Below are 19,329 nucleotides of genomic sequence, written 5' to 3' on the forward strand. Positions count from 1 at the left end.
CTCGGCCCTGGTGTGTCCAGAGCCTGGGGTTTGGCTCTGGCTCCAGGTCTGGGTGGGTCCACACTGGTCGGACTGTGGTAACAGGGTCAGTAGTTAGCGCTGGGCGGGGGCTCAGCAGCTGAGACATCTGCTCTCATAGGAACGTCCAAAATAATGACTGAGAATAACTGAGCTGTGAGACTGAGACAAACACACTGATTTAAAATCATCATGACATGTTTTCATGTGGTTCTGAGGCTGGAACAGGACGACATGGAGCTGCAGGGATCACTGGTGTTTCACCTGGTGCTACTGGTTTTACTGGTTCAGATATTCAGTAAAAGTTCTGTCTTTTAAGAGATGTGCTGCAGAATTTAGGATGGATGCATGAATAGATAGACCGAGGTGGCAGCTGGTGATGGATCCTAACTGGTGGCAGTGGACAATGACTGGACTATAGTGGATCTGGTCTGGATGGTGGATCATGATCTTGCTGGTTGCTGACCAGAGACTATGATGCAGCAGGACAGTTTGACATTAAGTATTGAAGTTATCCTTCAAGATGTCTACCCTCATCAATGCTGCTAACATTTTAATCCTGATGTTGTTTCCTTCACGTGACATCTGTTGACTTGTGTCCGTGCTGGGAGACGGGTCCTCACATGTGTCTCTGAGGTTTCTGTGTATTTGTACCTGTTAAAAGGTTTTTAGTAGTTTGTCCTGACTCTTGTTGAAGGTTACAGACAGAGGATGTCTCACCATGTTAAAGTCCTATGAGACGAATTGTGATTTGTGAATATGGGCTATACAAATAACATTTGATGGATTGATTGATGGATAAATTTCTGAATTTTCCTCGGGATTAATAAAGTATCCATCTATCTATCTATCTATGAATATAAACCTAATCTAGTGACGTAGTTGTGACACTGCTGTGTAGACAAACATCCACATTTCACTGTAACGACACAGACACACACAATGTGAAAACTGATAAACAGATCATGTTCATGATGAAAATGTCCGTTTGAAATCAGCGAAGCAGAAAAGTGAGTTTGATAGAAACGATGCCACAGAGACTCGTCTGTGCTCAGAGACACTCAGAGACATTGTCCCAGTCTGACACTCAAACACACATTATACCAGACAGCCAATGAATTCACAAAGGAATCCATCTGTGTGTGTGTGTGTGTGTGTGTGTGTGTGTGTGTGTGTGTGGTGATGTAACTGAGGTTAGCTCGTCTAAACAGCTGATGATAATCACAGGAGAGTGACCCACAGACGTTGAGACAGAAACATTTTCTCGAGTCATAATCGTCCACATTCGAAGACAAAGATGGCCGACACGTCTCTGCTTCCTCCCACTGTCCAGAAACCTCTCTGATGCAGCCGCCGCCATCTTTTGCTGATGATGGTATTTGGAGTCAGGGTGGAGGTGTGGTATTGAGATCCTGCCGACCAATCAGGTTAGATTGACTTTATTAATCAGGAGTCAGTCTCAGCTGTCAATCAAGACGTCTCAGTCTGTTTTCATATCATCAAATAACTAAATAAAACCAAACTGATCAGAGACTGCTTTGATTTGTTGGTTTGGTCCCGTCTGCTAACATGGAGGAGGAGGGTTTATGACCTCTACTGCAGCCAGACACCAGGGGGCGATAGAGACACCTTGGCTTCACCGTAAGGAGGTGTCATGGCGTCCATCTTTATTTACAGTCTGGTTCATGATTGTTGTGAACAGTCCCTCTGTGGTGGTTTAGCGCCACCTACAGGTCACAGGTTGAATATCAGAACATTGATGAACTGGGACGTAATTAGAACCTGGTATCATCGTCTCTCAGCTCTGTGACGTCAGCAGTGATCCCGTGTGTTTGAATAAAGCTTCCGAACAGTTTCCAGTAAACTTTCCTCTCTCCTTGTTTAACGTTGAGACATTTTCACTTTTCCCAGAAACTGATATTTATTCTTTGTGAGAAAAAATAAATGAAGTTGATAAGAAAAGTGAAAACAAATGATTCTGTGAATACACGCGCACACACACACACACACACACACGCACACAAACACACACACACACACACACACACACACACACACACACACACACACACACACACACACACAATGCTTCCTGGTGGAGGATCCGTAAAGATCATTGCGTCCTCGGAAAAACTGAGTCAATAAATCTGCAGTGAGGCATTAATGAAGAGACTGTGAGTGTGTGCGTGTGTGTGTGTGCGTGCGTGCGCGTGCCGTGTTTGTGTGTGGGAGGAGTGTCCCTCTGTGGGCGTGTCTTGTCTCACACAATAACCCTCACTGAACTGTTCTATTCCCACGTTTTCCCTCCAGGAGCGAAGGACCCGTCCGGAGTCCGTAGACTGAAGCAGAGAGGCAGCTCACTGAGAACCAGAGGAACTGTGGAACCAGTGGAACCAGTGGAACCGTATATCTATGAGTGGAACAGTGGAATAAGTGGAGCAGAGAACCAGTGGATCAGACTGGGAGGGCTCCTCTCCGAAGCGCAGCAGCAGGATTCCGTCTCTCCTGGTGTCTCCTGGTGTCTCCTGGTCTCTCCTGGTGTCTCCTGGTCTCTCCTGGTGTCTCCTGGTCTCTCCTGGTGTCTCCTGGTCTCTCCTGGTGTCTCCTGGTCTCTCCTGGTGTCTCCTGGTGTCTCCTGCTCGTTCGGTGTCTCCACGTCCTCGCAGCTGCTTCAGGTCAGAAGCTTCTCTGTAACTTCTTCTGAGTCTCTGGTTTCACGTTGTTCTGCTCGGTAAACATGTTCACATCTCATGTTGTTCACTGCTGTGTAGTTAAATCTAAGAATCATCCATCTCATGTGTTTATCATAAATCAAACTGCAACAGATTGTAAAGAGGTGGAAGAAAGGATCCATTTACATCCTTCACTGAAGTAAAAGTTACTTTACTGCACTTAAAATACTCCATTACAAGTCAAAGTCCTGCATCCGCTAAAGTTAACAAAGCATTATTAATTACTACTAATAGCATTTATAAATCAATATTATGTAAATTAGACTATTGATAGTTTTAAGAAACTGTAAAGTGAATTACTCATTTTGGGGCAGTTGAGTCTTTAAGATGAAACATACTTTTTCTAAATGATCATTATTCTACATCATGATTTCAACCTTTGTTCAGGATCTTTGATGTTAAGCTGAAAAGATCTAAACATATACACATCTATATCTGGAAACACTCATGTGAAGTAACTTAAAACTTTACTTAAATGCAGTAAAAGTGACTTTATGTTCCGAAGTCAACAATCTGAATGTTTCCTCCTTTGTTCAGAGTGAAATAGGATCTTTGTCTTTAACATCTTGTATCTGAGGCTCAGTGGTTTTCTTTTGGCTTCACTCTCCAGCAGCGGCTCAGTTAATGACACTGTCACTGGGACCTGATATTAATCTGTTCACCTCCTGAGTTCTGTGGAGCGTGCACGAGGAGTGAGTCACTTTCCACTCTCCTGCTCCCTGGCTCCTGCAGCTCTGGCGTCTCCTCACCAACATCCTCACAGATCCTATGAGGAGTTTTCAGGCTGCTCCTCTCCCTCCTGACGAGGAGCTTCACCTCCTCCTGCCTCAGCAGCCGCTCTCTTCCTGTTTGGCTGCGTGTTGTTGTTCCAGCTCGGGTGGCATCAGCAGTTGGTGTGTTAGTATGAGAAGTGTTGTGAGCTGCCAGCCGGCTGCAGAATGTGGTGTGTAGGTGAAAGCTGCATCACGGGAAGTGGAGCAGAGGGAGGAGGACGGGACACAAGTTACTTATTAAGAGCTGAGGAGCACAGCGTCTCAGGGAGGATTCCATTTCCACATCGTTTTGGTGAGAGCGTTTGCACGAGCAGCAAAAGTCAAAGAGCAAAAAAAGACTTTAATATTTTATAGTTTGGAGAAAGTGTGATGAGGGTGAAGTCATGACTCCTGTCTATGAACTGAGGCTCTTAAACACAACGCTGGAATAAAGATGGACGCTGCGTCTCCACTGGTTCACAGAAAACACAGTGTGCAGCTGTGGGACTAAAGTCTCCGCCCACACACACAACCAATCAGGAGACAGTCTCAGCTGTCAATCATGACGTCTCGGCCCTTTTTCAAACCATGAGATTAATGACAACAACCAAAACCAGTTTGTTTCAAACTGAGGACACAGGATCCGTCCAGATCGTGAGACGGACTCCAGAAGGAAACACCACGAAACCAAGTGTGTCCGATTGGTCCCAGAGACAGATGTTGGACACATCTGGATCCAATCTCCAGCCTCCTGCTGGAGTTGTTTGAAGGACAGGATTTCAGTTGTTCCACAGCATGCACAGAGTGAGCGAGGCCAGCGAGTGGCCGCTCAGCACTTTCTCCTGATCAGCTGACGTGTGCTCGTGCCCGCTCGGTCCACAGTGCAAAGTTCAGCCTCTGCTGCAGGACGCAGTGTCTGAGTCCTGTGAGTGTGTGTGGGACAATCACAGTCGACAACATGGAGCTTTGTGTTTGCAGCAGCTCACATAAAACACACAAACATCATAATTCGCTTAGGAGGCCGCCGGCGTCCCGCTGTGTGTAATGTCTCCATCGTGTCTGGATAAAGATCCACATGCACACGCTGAGGACACATGCATCTGGAGGACGGACTCAGTCATGAGATGGGTCGGCAGCATCGGTGTCCTCTGTGATGTCCTCTGTGTCCTCTGTGACGTCCTCTGTGATGTCCTCTGTGTCCTCTGTGACGTCCTCTGTGTCCTCTGTGATGTCCTCTGTGACGTCCTCTGTGACGTCCTCTGTGTCCTCTGTGTCCTCTGTGTCCTCTGTGTCCTCTGTGTCCTCTCTGTCCTCTGTGTCCTCTGTGATGTCCTCTGTGTCCTCTGTGACGTCCTCTGTGACGTCCTCTGTGTCCTCTGTGTCCTCTGTGTCCTCTGTGACGTCCTCTGTGACGTCCTCTGTGTCCTCTGTGTCCTCTGTGTCCTCTGTGTCCTCTGTGTCCTCTGTGACGTCTTCAGAGCTGCACTCTTCATCTTCTTGAAGAGGCTCTTTAGATGATGAGTCAGGTTATTTTCTAACTGAACTGAAGTGAACCAGGCTGAATGACACTGTGAGTGTGTGTGTTTGTGTGTGTGTATGTGTGTGTGTGTGTGTGTGTCTGTGTGAACAATTCACACTCTCTGTGACACATGCAGCAAATGGTGTATGTTTGTTTTAGGGAGCTTTTGTGTGTGTGTGTGTCAGTGTGATTGACAGTGTTGTGTTTGACACATGTAGTTCTCACAGGTCGAGTGTGTGTCTGTTTGGGGGGGGGGTTGTGACATCACAACACGTCTTCACTGAAACAGCTGCAGGAGTGAGAGAGGAAACAGCTGAGTCATGTTCCACAGCTGATCTCTGAAGACATCTCAGTGGACTCGGTGGAGACATGTTCACTAACTGAGTGTGATGGTGATCGTCTGGTTGTGTCTCTCATTGTCTCGTTGTGTCTCTGTCTCAGTGAGTTGACGTCCGAGGACCCGATGTCGTCCCCTCTCTGCTTCCTGCTGCTGTCCTGCCTCCTGCTGGTCCTGGTCCAGCTTCCTGGGACTCGGTGCAGACCGGCCACCGAGGACCTGGACACAGGTAACGTCCCGATCACACTCAGCCTCAGGAGATAAAGAGCTGGGAGGTTTTTATGAATCAAAACTCTCGAGGTTTTAAAAGATAACATAAATCTTCAGGTCTGTATTTCACCGATCAAGAAGATGTGATTGTTTCAAACTGCTATTTGTCATTTTTGACCAAATACAAATCGATTTGAAACATTTTCATGTTTGTTTCATTTGATATTTATTGTGCGTTAGTTATTTGTGTGTGTGCGTCTGCAGATTCCTCTCACATGCTCGTATCCAGTCTGTGTTTGTTGTTCTCGGTCTCTTGTCTGAGACGACTCCTTCACGTCTGATCTCAGATCTGCTGCTTCAGACTCTGGTTATTATGTAATAAGTTATGAAACTTTCTAATGAGCTCATTTCTTAAACAGGAAAGTTTCTGGATCTGAAGCATCTGAAAGTGGTTACGTTGATTGTTCCTGTTGTAACTGGGGCTCGGCTCTAGTTGTGTGTATCCTGTGCAGACACACTATCATAGGAACAGATGCACAGTGTGTTACAGATTGTGTTACTGCAGCTCAGTGTGTGTGTGTGTGTGTGAGATCCGTTCTGCAGAGTTCTCTCTTCTACGTTCTGTGTTGTTTCTGTTCCAAACATCTGGACTCCAGCTGTGTGTTGTTTTCTTGAGCCTGTAGGTTCCTGTCTCCCTCTCAGTCAGCATCTCGTTCAAACTCTCGGCCGTTCATAAACAAAACCTGTTTTAAATTTCCCACCTCGCTCAGTTTCAAACGAAACTTCACCCTCTGAAATCAAACCGCCGAGGCCGGGGCTCGGTCCAGCGTGGACTCCGCTTCGCCCTCGTCCGCCCAGACGCTCGCTGCTTTTTATAAAGTGTTTGATGTGTTTCACAGCCGCTGCTCCATCATCTGCAGCCACCACAACACACAGACACACAAACAGAAAGTCCCAGAGGCTGTTTGTGTGTCTGTTCACCTCCAGTTTGACTTGAGCTCCTCAAACCAGCTGAGTTAAAGGAGACACACACATCTTCTAAACATCTCCTTCTGTTGATTGTAGTCGACGCAGTGCAGTCGTCTGAGGATGAAGAAGACGATGAGTCATCCTCAGAGGAAAACAAACTCTCCAATGAACTTTCAACAAGCAATGAGAAGCTGCAGCGTGAGTGCCTCTGTTCTCCTCTCCTCTGTTTGTCTGCTGCTGGAGTGAAGGTTGTAATCCTGCTGGTCTCCTCCTCAGCGCTGGCGCCTCAGTGGGTGGTGCCAGAGAAGATGGAGAAGCAGCTCCACGCCGTTCCCGCCAGTCGGACTGTGAAGTTCAGGTGCCAGGCGTCGGGGAACCCTGCTCCCACTCTGCACTGGTACAAGAACGGGAAACAGTTCAGGAAGGACCAGAGAATCGGAGGCTTCAAGGTTCGTGTTGGATCCCATGAGGAGATCGAACCCAGACGTGTGAACAGGTGTTAGAATCCATCTGCTTTGAATGTTTCAGATCAGAGATAACATCTGGACTCTGATCATGGAGTCGGTGGTTCCATCAGACAAAGGGAACTACACGTGTGTGGTGGAGAACGAGTACGGGAGCCTGGAACACACCTACCTGCTGGACGTAGTCGGTAAGACGAGTTCGAATCCCGAGGACGTGTGGACCTTCTAACATGTGTTCGTATCCTCAGACCTTTTCAGACATGAACTATAATATAAAATATGGTCCAGACGTTTCCTGTAGTGAGTGAGTGTGAAGCAGCAGCAGGTTGTTGGGTCCGACTCATCACACCAACATGTGGGAAGAATCAGACGAGGGGCGGAGCCTGTAGAGCAGCAGGAGGCGGGACATGACCTATTAATTCTTTCCAACACGTCCACTCGCTCACTGGGACGGTTCCAGAAGGTTCCAGTGTCTCACATACAGAACCTCTGGAACCTTTGAGCAGAATGTCCAGTCTTCAGAGCAGGTCTTCAAACGTCTCCTGAGAGAGACAGGACGTCCTCGGATCCTCTGACATGTTTGAACCTGGTCTTTTCCAGAGCGCTCCCCCCACAGACCCATCCTGCAGGCCGGGCTGCCCGCCAACCAGACGGTGGTCGCTGGTTCCAACGTTCAGTTTGTGTGTCGGGTGTTCAGCGACCCGCAGCCTCACATCCAGTGGCTCAAACACATCGTGGTCAACGGCAGCAGGGAGGGGCCGGACGGGCACCCCTACGTCCTGGTTCTCAAGGTGAGACCCGAGGGAACCGGTTCACCGGAGCTCAGACCGGTTCTGTCTGCAGCTCAGCTCATAGTTTCAAAGGGTTAGGGTTAGGGTTAACTCCTTACCTCTTCTCCTTCACATCTTTCCTTGACCTTTACGTTTTCCACCGGGGTCGAGGAAGAGTGGAGAGGAAAGGAGATGATCTAGTGGTGAGGAAAGGAGATGATCTAGTGGTGAGGAAAGGAGATGATTTAGTGGAGAGGAAAGGAGATGATCTAGTGGTGAGGAAAGGAGATGATCTATTGGTGAGGAAAGGAGAGGATCTAGTGGTGAGGAAAGGAGATGATCTAGTGGTGAGGAAAGGAGATGATCTAGTCGTGAGGAAAGGAGATGATTTAGTGGTGAGGAAAGGAGATGATCTAGTGGTGAGGAAAGGAGATGATCTATTGGTGAGGAAAGGAGAGGATCTAGTGGTGAGGAAAGGAGATGATCTAGTGGTGAGGAAAGGAGATGATCTAGTCGTGAGGAAAGGAGATGATCTAGTGGTGAGGAAAGGAGATGATCTAGTGGTGAGGAAAGGAGATGATTTAGTGGAGAGGAAAGGAGATGATCTAGTGGTGAGGAAAGGAGATGATCTAGTGGTGAGGAAAGGAGATGATCTAGTCGTGAGGAAAGGAGATGATCTAGTGGTGAGGAAAGGAGAGGATCTAGTGGTGAGGAAAGGAGATGATCTAGTGGTGAGGAAAGGAGATGATCTATTGGTGTGGAAAGGAGAGGATCTAGTGGTGAGGAAAGGAGATGATCTAGTGGTGAGGAAAGGAGATGATTTAGTGGAGAGGAAAGGAGATGATCTAGTGGTGAGGAAAGGAGATGATCTAGTGGTGAGGAAAGGAGATGATCTAGTGATGAGGAAAGGAGATGATCTATTGGTGAGGAAAGGAGATGATCTAGTGATGAGGAAAGGAGATGATCTAGTGATGAGGAAAGGAGATGATCTAGTGGAGAGGAAAGGAGATGATCTAGTGGTGAGGAAAGGAGATGATCTAGTGGTGAGGAAAGGAGATGATCTAGTGATGAGGAAAGGAGATGATCTAGTGGAGAGGAAAGGAGATGATCTAGTGGAGAGGAAAGGAGATGATCTAGTGGTGAGGAAAGGAGATGATCTAGTTGTGAGGAAAGGAGATGATCTAGTGGTGAGGAAAGGAGATGATTTAGTGGAGAGGAAAGGAGATGATCTAGTGGTGAGGAAAGGAGATGATCTAGTCGTGAGGAAAGGAGATGATCTATTGGTGAGGAAAGGAGAGGATCTAGTGGTGAGGAAAGGAGATGATCTAGTCGTGAGGAAAGGAGATGATCTAGTTGTGAGGAAAGGAGATGATCTAGTGGTGAGGAAAGGAGATGATCTAGTGGTGAGGAAAGGAGATGATCTATTGGTGAGGAAAGGAGAGGATCTAGTGGTGAGGAAAGGAGATGATCTAGTGATGAGGAAAGGAGATGATCTAGTGATGAGGAAAGGAGATGATCTAGTGATGAGGAAAGGAGATGATCTAGTGATGAGGAAAGGAGATGATTCAGACTTTCTAAGTGTTGTTATTGTTTTGGTTGAGTGACCCCTAGTGGCAGAGACATTGCACAACGTCTCTTAAGCAAATGGTGATTTACAGAAGAATTTAAACAGAACCTTGATTTTCAATGATTAATCATGAGAGTAGATTAAATAGATTCTCAGGAGCTGAACACATTTATGCTGATGACTGAACCCTAACCCTGAGGTTTTGATGTGGACACACAGAGCTTCTGTCTTCAGCAGCAGTCGTGATCTTGTACTCGTGTGGTGAGCTCCTCAGTCAGGTGACCTGTGGGCGCCTCCTCTTGTGTCTAACGTGGCTCTCGTCCTCAGACGGCCGGTTTGAACACGACAGATAAGGAGATGGAGCTTCTGACCCTGAGCAACGTGTCCCTGGAAGACGCTGGCGAGTACACGTGTTTTGCAGGAAACTCCATCGGAGTGTCTCACCACTCTGCGTGGCTCAACGTCGTGAAAGGTTTGTGCCGAGCTTCAGAAACTTTAAACCCTAACTTCTGAAATGATTCTCTGTTCACACGTGTCTCCTCCCACCTCAGACCTGCCCCCCGCCCCTCTGCCCTCCCAGACCTACCTGGAGATCTTCATCTACTGCCTCGGCTTCTTCATCGTCATCATCCTCATCATCACCGCCGTCGTCTGCCGACTCTGCTGCTCCCCGAAGAAGAGCGACTTCAGCGGCCAGCTGGCCGTCCAGAAACTAGCCAAGAGCATTCCCCTGAGGAGACAGGTAAGACGTCCGTCTCTGCTTCCTGTCCCTGGACCAGAGGGGCGTCCCTCACCTCGTCTCTCCTGCGTCTGCAGGTGTCTGTCGAGTCCTCGTCCTCGCTGCATTCTGGGATGTGTCTGATGCGTCAGTCTCGTCTCTCCAGCGCGGCCACCATCCTGGCAGGCGTGTCCGAGTACGAGCTTCCCTTCGACCCGGTGTGGGAGCTGCCTCGAGATCGGTACGGCCTCCACACATGTGATCTACGTCCCTGCAGGTCTGTTGTGTGTTCATGTGTGTGTTCATGTGTGTGTGTGTGTTTCTCAGGCTGATGCTGGGGAAGCCTCTGGGGGAAGGTTGTTTCGGTCAGGTGGTTCTGGCCGAGGCCGCCGGACTCGACCAGAACAAACCGACGCGTGTCACTCAAGTCGCAGTGAAGATGCTGAAAGGTGAAAAAACATTTTCAATTCAAAATGTTAAAGATCAAACAACATTGAGCAGAAGTTTGAAAATACAAATGTTCCAGATGAGAAAAGAGGTAGAAATAAAATGTTTATGATTAGAACAGGAACAAAGAGGAGGAGCTGCTGATGGATCATTTCTATCATAGCTGTGGCAGCTGTCAGTCACTCAGAGGAGACGACTTTGATCTCCAAGTTAGAAAACTCAGTAGAATCTGCCTCCACCTACTTTCTGTCTCTAGAACTCTTCTGTGCTTTAGTTTCTGGATTTCTGTTGAAAGTTTGAAGAGAATAAAACTCTGAATCTGTTTCCTCTGGTTGACGAGCAGCGGACGCCACAGAGAAGGACCTGTCCGACCTGATCTCCGAGATGGAGATGATGAAGATGATCGGAAAACACAAGAACATCATCAACCTGCTGGGAGCCTGCACTCAGGACGGTGAGCGCTGTAATGTGTGGCGATGATGAGGATGATGAGGAGGATGAGGATGAGGAGGATGAGGATGATGATGATGAGGATGATAAGGATGAGGATGAGGATAATGAGGATGAGGATGATGATGAGGAGGATGAGGATGATGATGATGAGGATGATGAGGATAATGAGGATGAGGATGATGATGATGAGGAGGATGATGAAGATGAGGATGATGATGAGGATGAGGATGATGAAGATTAGGATTAAGATAAGGATGATGATGATGAAGATGATGAGGATGATGATGATGAAGGTGAGGGTGATGATGGTATTGATGATGTGCTGACGATGAAGCTCTTGCCTCCACCAGGTCCTCTGTACGTGGTGGTGGAGTACGCCTCCCAGGGGAACCTCAGGGAGTTCCTCCGCACCCGTCGCCCCGTTGGCCTGGAGTACTGGAGCGAGTCGAGACAGACGCCGCTGGACAGTTTGGAGATGAAGGAGCTGGTGTCTGCTGCGTACCAGGTGGCCAGAGGGATGGCGTACCTGGCCTCCAAGAAGGTCAGTGTCCATCACCTCAGCATCATTCAGGACAGCCTCATGTTTCATTCACATATCTATGGGATCTGTCAAAGAGTGAAGCTGCTGCTCCATGGATTAGTCCTTTAGACGATCCGGGTCCAGCAGCCGTCAGAGTGTCTGTGCTCCTTCGTTATGAGATGATTGAATCTGTAGAGTCGACCAGTTGCATTGAAAAATGAAATGACAGAAAACTGAGATTGGAGACGAGCCCCTGGTTTGGTGCAGAGTGGGACCATGAAGCTGTTTGAAACGTCTCCTCTCTGCTGTCCAGTGTATCCACAGAGACCTGGCAGCCAGAAACGTCCTGGTCACAGAAGACAACGTGATGAAGATCGCAGACTTCGGTTTGGCTCGAGACGTCCACCACATCGACTACTACAAGAAGACGACCAACGTAAGAGACGCTGGGAGACTTGAACTGAACGTCTGTGACATGTTGAGAAGATGCAGGTGTGATTCAGGTGATGTTGTTTCAGGGTCGTCTGCCGGTGAAGTGGATGGCGCCAGAGGCTTTGTTCGACCGGGTCTACACTCACCAGAGTGACGTGTGAGTGGTTTGATCCTCTGTCGGAAAACAACCAAACATCTTCCTTCCTAGTTTCCTAAAGTCAGAGGAGAGCTTTTCAGATTCGTTGTTTTGTCGGTGAAAGAATCAAATCCTAATATATCATTATTCATGTGAGGACGCTCAGTGACGGTGTCTTTGTGTCAGGTGGTCGTTTGGCGTCTTGTTGTGGGAGATCTTCACCCTCGGTGGATCTCCGTACCCTGGCGTCCCCGTGGAGGAGCTGTTCAAGCTGCTGAAGGAGGGTCACCGCATGGAGAAACCCCCCGCCTGCACTCAGGAGCTGTGAGTTCACACCACCCCGTTCACACCTGCTGTCAACGCGTGTGCTGAGTGATCCCATCAAACTTTTACTGCTGTTAGTTCACACCTGGCATCTGTTCAGGTACCTGACCATGAGGGACTGCTGGCACGCCGTCCCGTCTCGCAGACCCACGTTCCTGCAGCTGGTGGAAGATCTGGACAGAACGCTTTCTCTCAGTTCCAACCAGGTAAGAGCTCCGAGTCCTGGGGAACAGAACCATGGTTCAGTTTGATCCAGAACCAGAACTCCTCCTCTGGTCTGGGGGAACCTTTCACACCTGATGTTAAGGGTCTGAAGGTCTAATCTTTGAATCCATGATGTTCCCTGAGAAACCAATCCCCTTGTTTCTGTCTCCGTCTCTTCAGGAGTACCTGGATCTGTCCGTTCCTCTGGTCCAGTACTCTACAGTCTGCGTCTCTTCTTCAGCTCTATCCAGGAGCTCCACATAGGCGTCCTGGGACCGTTTCCCTTCCTGCAGCACCTTCATCCCGTTTCCTCTGCTGTGGAGGGGCGGCGGCGGCAGAAGTCCCAGACGAAGCTGGGCAGGAGGAGCTCAGACCAGCCGCTCTGCCGTGGTCCTTCTCAGCAGCCTGATGTGAAGAACATCTGGACGGAGCTGGACCGTGTGCGTCCCCCTCAACAAGGCCTCAGGAAGCAGCTTGAACACGCCTCCTCCAGCGTGAAGAGACACCGAGCGAGGAGCCGTGGACTCTGCTCCCCTCACTGTGCTCCTGGGCAAAATGTTCCCAGTGTGAATATTGTAAATAATAGTCTGTGTTCCAGGGATTTGTTAGAGAAATGTGACATGAGACGATAAATCGGAGAAGAAGTAAATCACTAAAAACCAAATAAATAAATAAAATACACAAAACTCATAAAATAAATCTATAAATATTGAAGAATAACCAACATGTTCATGCTACAGTCCTCTAATCCCTCTATTTTAAATTATTGTTCTATTTATAGATTTATATCATACGATTGAATATTGAGTCCATTTATGGGGGAAAAAAAATGATTTAGAGATAAATCTTAATATGACGGGAACAAAGTCATAATTGAGAAGGAAGTTAATTTAATGAGGAAAAAAGTCATATTAATAATTTTTCTCTGATTAAATTACAACTTTTTTGTCTCTGAATCGTACGACTTCCCTCTCTGAATACTTTTCCTCACTATGGCCTTAATACTCTGTTGTTATATCTTGTGCATTTTACTCTTGATTTTGTCTCAGTTTATTTTGTGTATTTCTTGCATCAGATTAGTTTTTTCAGTCTGAAGCCACAGATGATGAAGATGATGATGAAGATGTCGTCAGTGTTACAGTTGAACTTTGCACTTAACCTCCAGCTGATTCCAGCCTGCAGTTACACAAACATGTATAATAACTGATTAACAGTATTAAAATCTTTTTAAATAATTTGTTTCCTGTGCCTCGAGATCTTTAAACTGTCGTCGATCAGCTGATCAGTCGCTCCAGTGTAAAGTGATGACAGATGACAGATGACTGACAGATGATCATAGCCTATAAATAAACACTATCTGTATCGCCCCCTGGTGTCTGGCTGCAGTATAGCTCACCCCCCTCCTCCATGTTACCAGACGGGACATGGACCAATCTAGAGTTTCAAAGTTCTTTTCTCTTTGATGTTTGTTCAAGTTTCTGATCAGTGTGGTTTGAATCAGTTATTTGAAGACATGAAAACATGAAACGTCCTGATTGACCCTGGAGATATTTGATCTTCGTTTGTGTCCAACAGGAGGAAGAGGAGACGCGTCGTCCATCTTTATTTACACTGATCGAATCACAGTGTGTAAGGAGCTGATCTGTTTTAAAGCTTCTGATGTTTACCAACTGGAAAAGAAGCGGGAGGAGATTTCCCCCTGTGTGTGTTTGTGTGTATGTGTGTGTGTGTGTGTGTATGTGTGTGTGTGTGACCTTGGAGATGAGGATAAAGAGTCTCTGTGTCTCCAACAAGAACTTCTCATAGAATTCATGTGTATGTTGGACATGAAGAGATGAATTGTGGGAAGAGAGTCTTGGCCTCTGCGTCATCTATCACACACACACAGACTCACACTCACACAGACTCACACTCACACAGACTCACACACACACACACACCTCTTCTCCTGGTTTTCTCTGCAGCAGCGTTTCCTCCCTCAGAGGAAATGTTCTTGTAAAACAGGTGAAGTAGATCATGTATCTCAGTCTGTGACGTTGTTTTCTCTGTGTAGCCTCTGGCTGTGTGTGTGTATGTGTGTGTGTGTTTGTGTGTGTGTGTGTGTGTGTGTTTGTTTATGTGTGTGTGTGTGGGTGAATCAGTTTCAACATCATCTGGCTCCTCTCCCTCTCTCTCCTCTCTCTCCTCGCTCTCCTTCCTGTGTTGGACAGGAACCTTTCCTCCTCAGAGATCTGCTGCCTCCTCCAACATGTTGCTGACCTCCAGAGAAGAAGACGTCCTGCTGCTGCATGTCCTCACTGAACATCTCTGAACACACACGACTAACCCAATTAGAATAAACAACGTGTGAACATTTCACTCTGTGATTATCCTCAGGTCTGTGCAGCCGGGTGACTTAGCTTAGCACAAAGACTGGAAACAAGGGGGAACTGTTAGCTGTGATCTCCTCAGGCTCTGATTCTCTAAACATTATAATAGAATCATCTTTATTCTTGGTGTTCATCATGAACACGTCACTTCACACCTGCTGCAGAGGAGCAGATTCACACCGAAGAAGACCCGCCTGAAACCGGCTCAAACCGGACCAGTCAAACCACACTACAGGAAACACTGGATTGTTTCTGACTTCGTGTGAACCATAACTTTACATTTTTTAAATCTTTGGCAAAGTGAGATGTTTCTACATCTCTGGAGATTAGAATCAGTCTCAGATCTGCTGCAGGATGGGGGGGGGGGGGGGGGGCAGCTTGTCTTTCTCACCCAGACTGATGGAGGTTAATGGGCCATAACCTGGAGGTGAGGCTCCATTATGGCTCGGCCATTAGCTCCAGGGCAGATGGCTGATGGGTGAGTGTCACTTTACACCTCCGAACCAACAAGCCTGAACAAACAGCAGGAAGTGCCCCAGGTATTTACGAGAGGTGAGGACTCTAAATCTGCTTCTGTTGGTTCAGCTCATTCTTAGATTCTGTCTCTTATTCAGATGCTCACATTTATAATTATTAATAACAGACTTTCCTTCGGCTGCAGGAAACTCAACAGAATCTTTGTGGTCACATTTCCTCTTGAATTCCAGCTTCACTGCAGTTTGGTTTCTCTGGTTGTGATGTCAGAAGCTCAGACGATGGAAACCTGATGGAAACGTCTCACGTGTGATGTGAAGAAGCTTCAGTCTGAATGTTTCAATCACAACTTTGACGCCTGAACAAATCTTTCTGAAGCATTTTTAGTTTTTTGTTCAGAAATGAACAGATGAGCATCAGAATAGGAACAAACTGAATGAAGCTGGAAAACACTGAGATACATCTCTGTGCACGTAGGCCCCCTAGTGGCCGCTGCGGGGAAGCACAGAGGAAGTCTGAAAATATGGTTTATCACGTTTCTCCTCAGAAATTCAAACCAGGAAAGTTTCCAACGTCGATGAAGAGTTCAATAACAGAAAAAGTTTATCAGTGAGTTTAACTTTACATTGTCTGTAGTTTGTATTTTTAAATCTGCAGTAATCTGGTATTTTAAGTTTGTTTCATTTGGTTTGGCGTCATATCCTCCATGTGCATGTGTCAGTGTTTTCCTGTTTGATCCAGTTTGAAGTCACATTTTAATAAACCCTTTTGAGATGTTGGTGGGGTTTATATCTATGTTTGAGGCAGATGAAGGATTTTAGTTTGTGATCTGAAGTTTTCAGAGAAACAAGCTGAGCAGACGAAGCAGCAGCTCGACTCTCAGACGCTCATCTTATCTTTGGAGGAATGAAATCTTTTCAAATGTTAAATAACATCCATCACACAAGCCAAACTGATTCATATCATATCTTTATTTCCTCCACCACCTCAGGTTTTACATCCCGACCACAGTGAGCTCGAAACCCGTCGCACATCTTCAGCTCATAAACTGATCTCAGACCAGGAGACGTCACAGAGCTCCACGACCAGCGTGAAGCATCTTCTGACTCCAGAGCTTCCCTCACACCACATGAAATGGAACAGCTTCATAAATTAACTCATTTAAGAAAATAAATATGGGTCGTTATCTCAGTAACAGGCCTCTTGTTTTGAAATGTCTTTAGCGCTCGGGACGTCAGGCAGTGTGTGGACGGACGGAGCAGGTCCACCCAAATATTAACAATAACACATGTGTCAGTGATTATTACCTCAAATCTAGAGCTCAGATATCAGAGTAGGATATGGTTTGATAGTCTGAGGTGAAAGCTGCATGTTGGTATCAGGATTGTGAGGGTGCACTTGTTTTCTAATTCTCTGTGACCTCGCCCTCAGCGGCGTCCACAGACCTCCTGGCGAACAGGTGGGTGGGGTCCCGGCCTCGGAAGCCGGGCTGGACGTTGAACACGGGCATGTTCCTCCAGCTGGACGGGTTGTTGTAGGCGGCGGCGCCGGAGCCGGCAGCGCAGGGCTTGTTCTGGACGAGCTGGAGGAAGGTCTCCATGTCGGGGCCCAACCTGGCGATGAGGCCGGACCTCACGGTCGCCACCGTCTCCTCGTCGCACGCCTGCAGCGTCTGCAGCAGCGTGCTGTAGTATCTGCTCCAGGAAACAGAGGTTTCAGCCAAACAGGAAAGAACAGGATGTCTGTTTCCTCTCGTGTGATAAAGTTCAGCAAAGTTAAAAGGTTTAAAGTCTCCTGCACAGAAAGCAGACATTGCCTACTCCTCTGGAAGCTGTTGACCAATCAGAGCAGACCGGGCTTTATCAGGAGGGGGGACTTAAAGAGACAGGAGCTCAAACCAAGTGTTTGAGACAGAGGCTGAATAGAGGAGCTGCAGCGATGGACAAACTGTGTTTTGTTTCTCATTCTTGTGAATACTGTGTGTGGTGTGTGTGTGTGTGTGTGTGTGTGTGTGTGTGTGATCTCACCTGTTGGGGAAGTGAGCTGGTACCTGCACCACCTCTCCGATGGCGTCAGGGTTACTGCGGGCCACAGTGCAGATGTCCAGACTGGTGTAACACTCTTCTTGCACCTTTTTAAAGAAAAATGAATTTAATCACAGAGTGAGCAGAGGACACAGCAGAGGACACACAGGAGCAGAGGACACAGCAGAGGACACACAGGAGCAGAGGACACAGCAGAGGACACACAGGAGCAGAGGACACAGCAGAGGACACAGTTCTCTGACAGTTCACTGACCTCAGCGATCATCCTCTGGAAGATGTTACAGCGGCGGATGGTTTGGAAAACCTTTGAGGAGATTCCCTGGGAGATGCACTGAAGAGTCTTCTTCACAAAGGTTTTACCCTGAAGGATGAAGGACATACAGTCTCAGGTCAGACAGACAGACAGGTGGACAGACAGACAGAGAGAAAGACAGACAGACAGGTGGACAGACAGACAGACAGGTGGACAGACAGACAGAGAGACAGACAGACAGGAGGACAGACAGGTGGACAGACAGACAGACTGACCTCTGTGTTGAAGGTTGCAGCCGTGTGGAGGAAGAGTTCACAGATCTCGTGCATCCCATCGGTGTCGCAGGTTGAATTCTCCAGACAAGAGAAGAAGCCGCAGCCCACAGACACAGCACCGGTCAAACATCTGGCCACATCAGCTGCAGACACACACACACACACACACACACACACACAATGATGTCAGGGGTTTGTGGTAAAATCTCATGGAAACACTCAACTTAAACCATGTTTACTTCTTAGACACCTGCTAATTCTGTATTTAAAAACTACAACAACAAAAGACATAAAATAATAAAGTAAAGTACAGTAAAGTACAGCAAAGTGAAGTACTGTGAGTTCCGATGCAGTATTAATAAACACAGTGTATGCTCCGGTCCGGGTGGAGCAGCAGCTCCGGGACTCACTGGGGCTGTTGGAGGAGAAGCGAGCCCGGCGGGGGGCCGCCTCCTCCGGGAGCAGCTCGAAACACGCGGCGGAGCCGAGCACGAGCACGAGCAGAGCGGGGCCGCGCAGCATGACGTCTGAGGATGAGGAGGATGAGGAGGAAGAAGAGGATCTGAGTCGATGATGATGAAGATGATGATTACTGCACTGACCACAGCTCGCTTATATACACACAGTCCAATGGAACGGACCAATCACAGCGCGTCCTCTCCACTCAGCTCATGTTTTATTCATCAGGTGAAATGAACCCGAGGAATATTTCCACGTTCAACTGAACCGGTGACTTTCACACGCACGTGACCATAAAGCAGAAGAATCACAAAGTTCAGATGTCATGAATTATTATTTCATTTTAATTTCTTATAATTTTTTTCACCATCATTATTATAAGCGTTTCAGACAGAAGTACCAGAGATAAAGTGTGTGTTTGTGTGTGCGTGTGTTTAAGTGTATGTGTGCGTGTGTGTGTGTGTTCTAAAATAGCTTCAGTAGGAAACGGAAGCTTCACTTCGGGATTCAAGTCACGTCTGAAGTTTCTCTCTTGTTCACTCGAGTCGAACAAGTTGATCAGTGAGTGAACAGGATGAATACAATGTTTCTGTGAGTTACTGCAGTAAAAGTACTTCTTCACCGATGTAACATTACTGTCAAGTACTGCAGTCAAGAATACATGTAGATAAAGTATCAGAAGAAAAAGTCAAAAGGTTCTAACAACGTAAAGCAGGTAAAGTACTTCATGGAGTCAATGTACCACCTTAAAAGTACTAAATGGAGTATCAATATAAAAGCACTTTGTGTTGTTACAGTGTCACAATAAAAGTACTTCATGTAGAGTACTGTGAAAGTACTTTATCATACTAGTTAATGTGGTCAGACCATGAGAGTGAAGTT

The 19,329-nt window shown here is 47.2% G+C and overlaps 2 protein-coding genes across 5 annotated transcripts; one reads left to right on the forward strand and one right to left on the reverse strand.

Moving 5' to 3' along the window:
* The first annotated feature begins 2,308 nt into the window (after window positions 1–2,308).
* fgfr1b (fibroblast growth factor receptor 1b) lies at window positions 2,309–13,807 on the forward strand. Of its 4 annotated transcripts, XM_062412820.1 has the most exons (18): window positions 2,309–2,693; window positions 3,361–4,630; window positions 5,463–5,587; window positions 6,634–6,735; window positions 6,814–6,986; window positions 7,066–7,189; window positions 7,602–7,792; window positions 9,666–9,810; window positions 9,890–10,080; window positions 10,155–10,297; window positions 10,384–10,505; window positions 10,847–10,957; window positions 11,307–11,497; window positions 11,790–11,912; window positions 11,995–12,065; window positions 12,231–12,368; window positions 12,469–12,574; window positions 12,753–13,807. In XM_062412820.1, the coding sequence occupies exons 3-18, from the start codon at window positions 5,485–5,487 to the stop codon at window positions 12,834–12,836; spliced, it is 2,118 nt and encodes a 705-aa protein (XP_062268804.1). In that variant the 5' UTR covers window positions 2,309–2,693; window positions 3,361–4,630; window positions 5,463–5,484; the 3' UTR covers window positions 12,837–13,807. The 4 variants fall into 4 exon arrangements, with proteins under 4 accessions (XP_062268804.1, XP_062268802.1, XP_062268805.1 ...); XM_062412818.1 differs by lacking the exon at window positions 3,361–4,630; XM_062412821.1 differs by lacking the exon at window positions 2,309–2,693 and having other exon boundaries at window positions 3,206–4,630.
* A 2,963-nt stretch (window positions 13,808–16,770) lies between these two features.
* Window positions 16,771–18,536, reverse strand: stc1l (stanniocalcin 1, like). Its single transcript, XM_062413178.1, has 5 exons — window positions 18,399–18,536; window positions 17,989–18,131; window positions 17,714–17,821; window positions 17,443–17,546; window positions 16,771–17,109 (listed from the first exon to the last, which is right to left on the reverse strand). Exons 1-5 carry the CDS (start codon window positions 18,508–18,510, stop codon window positions 16,821–16,823), a joined length of 756 nt encoding a protein of 251 aa, XP_062269162.1. The 5' UTR covers window positions 18,511–18,536; the 3' UTR covers window positions 16,771–16,820.
* Between the last annotated feature and the right edge of the window lie 793 nt (window positions 18,537–19,329).

The sequence above is a fragment of the Platichthys flesus genome, chromosome 19, assembly GCF_949316205.1.
Source record: "Platichthys flesus chromosome 19, fPlaFle2.1, whole genome shotgun sequence".
NCBI classification, from domain to species: domain Eukaryota; kingdom Metazoa; phylum Chordata; class Actinopteri; order Pleuronectiformes; family Pleuronectidae; genus Platichthys; species Platichthys flesus.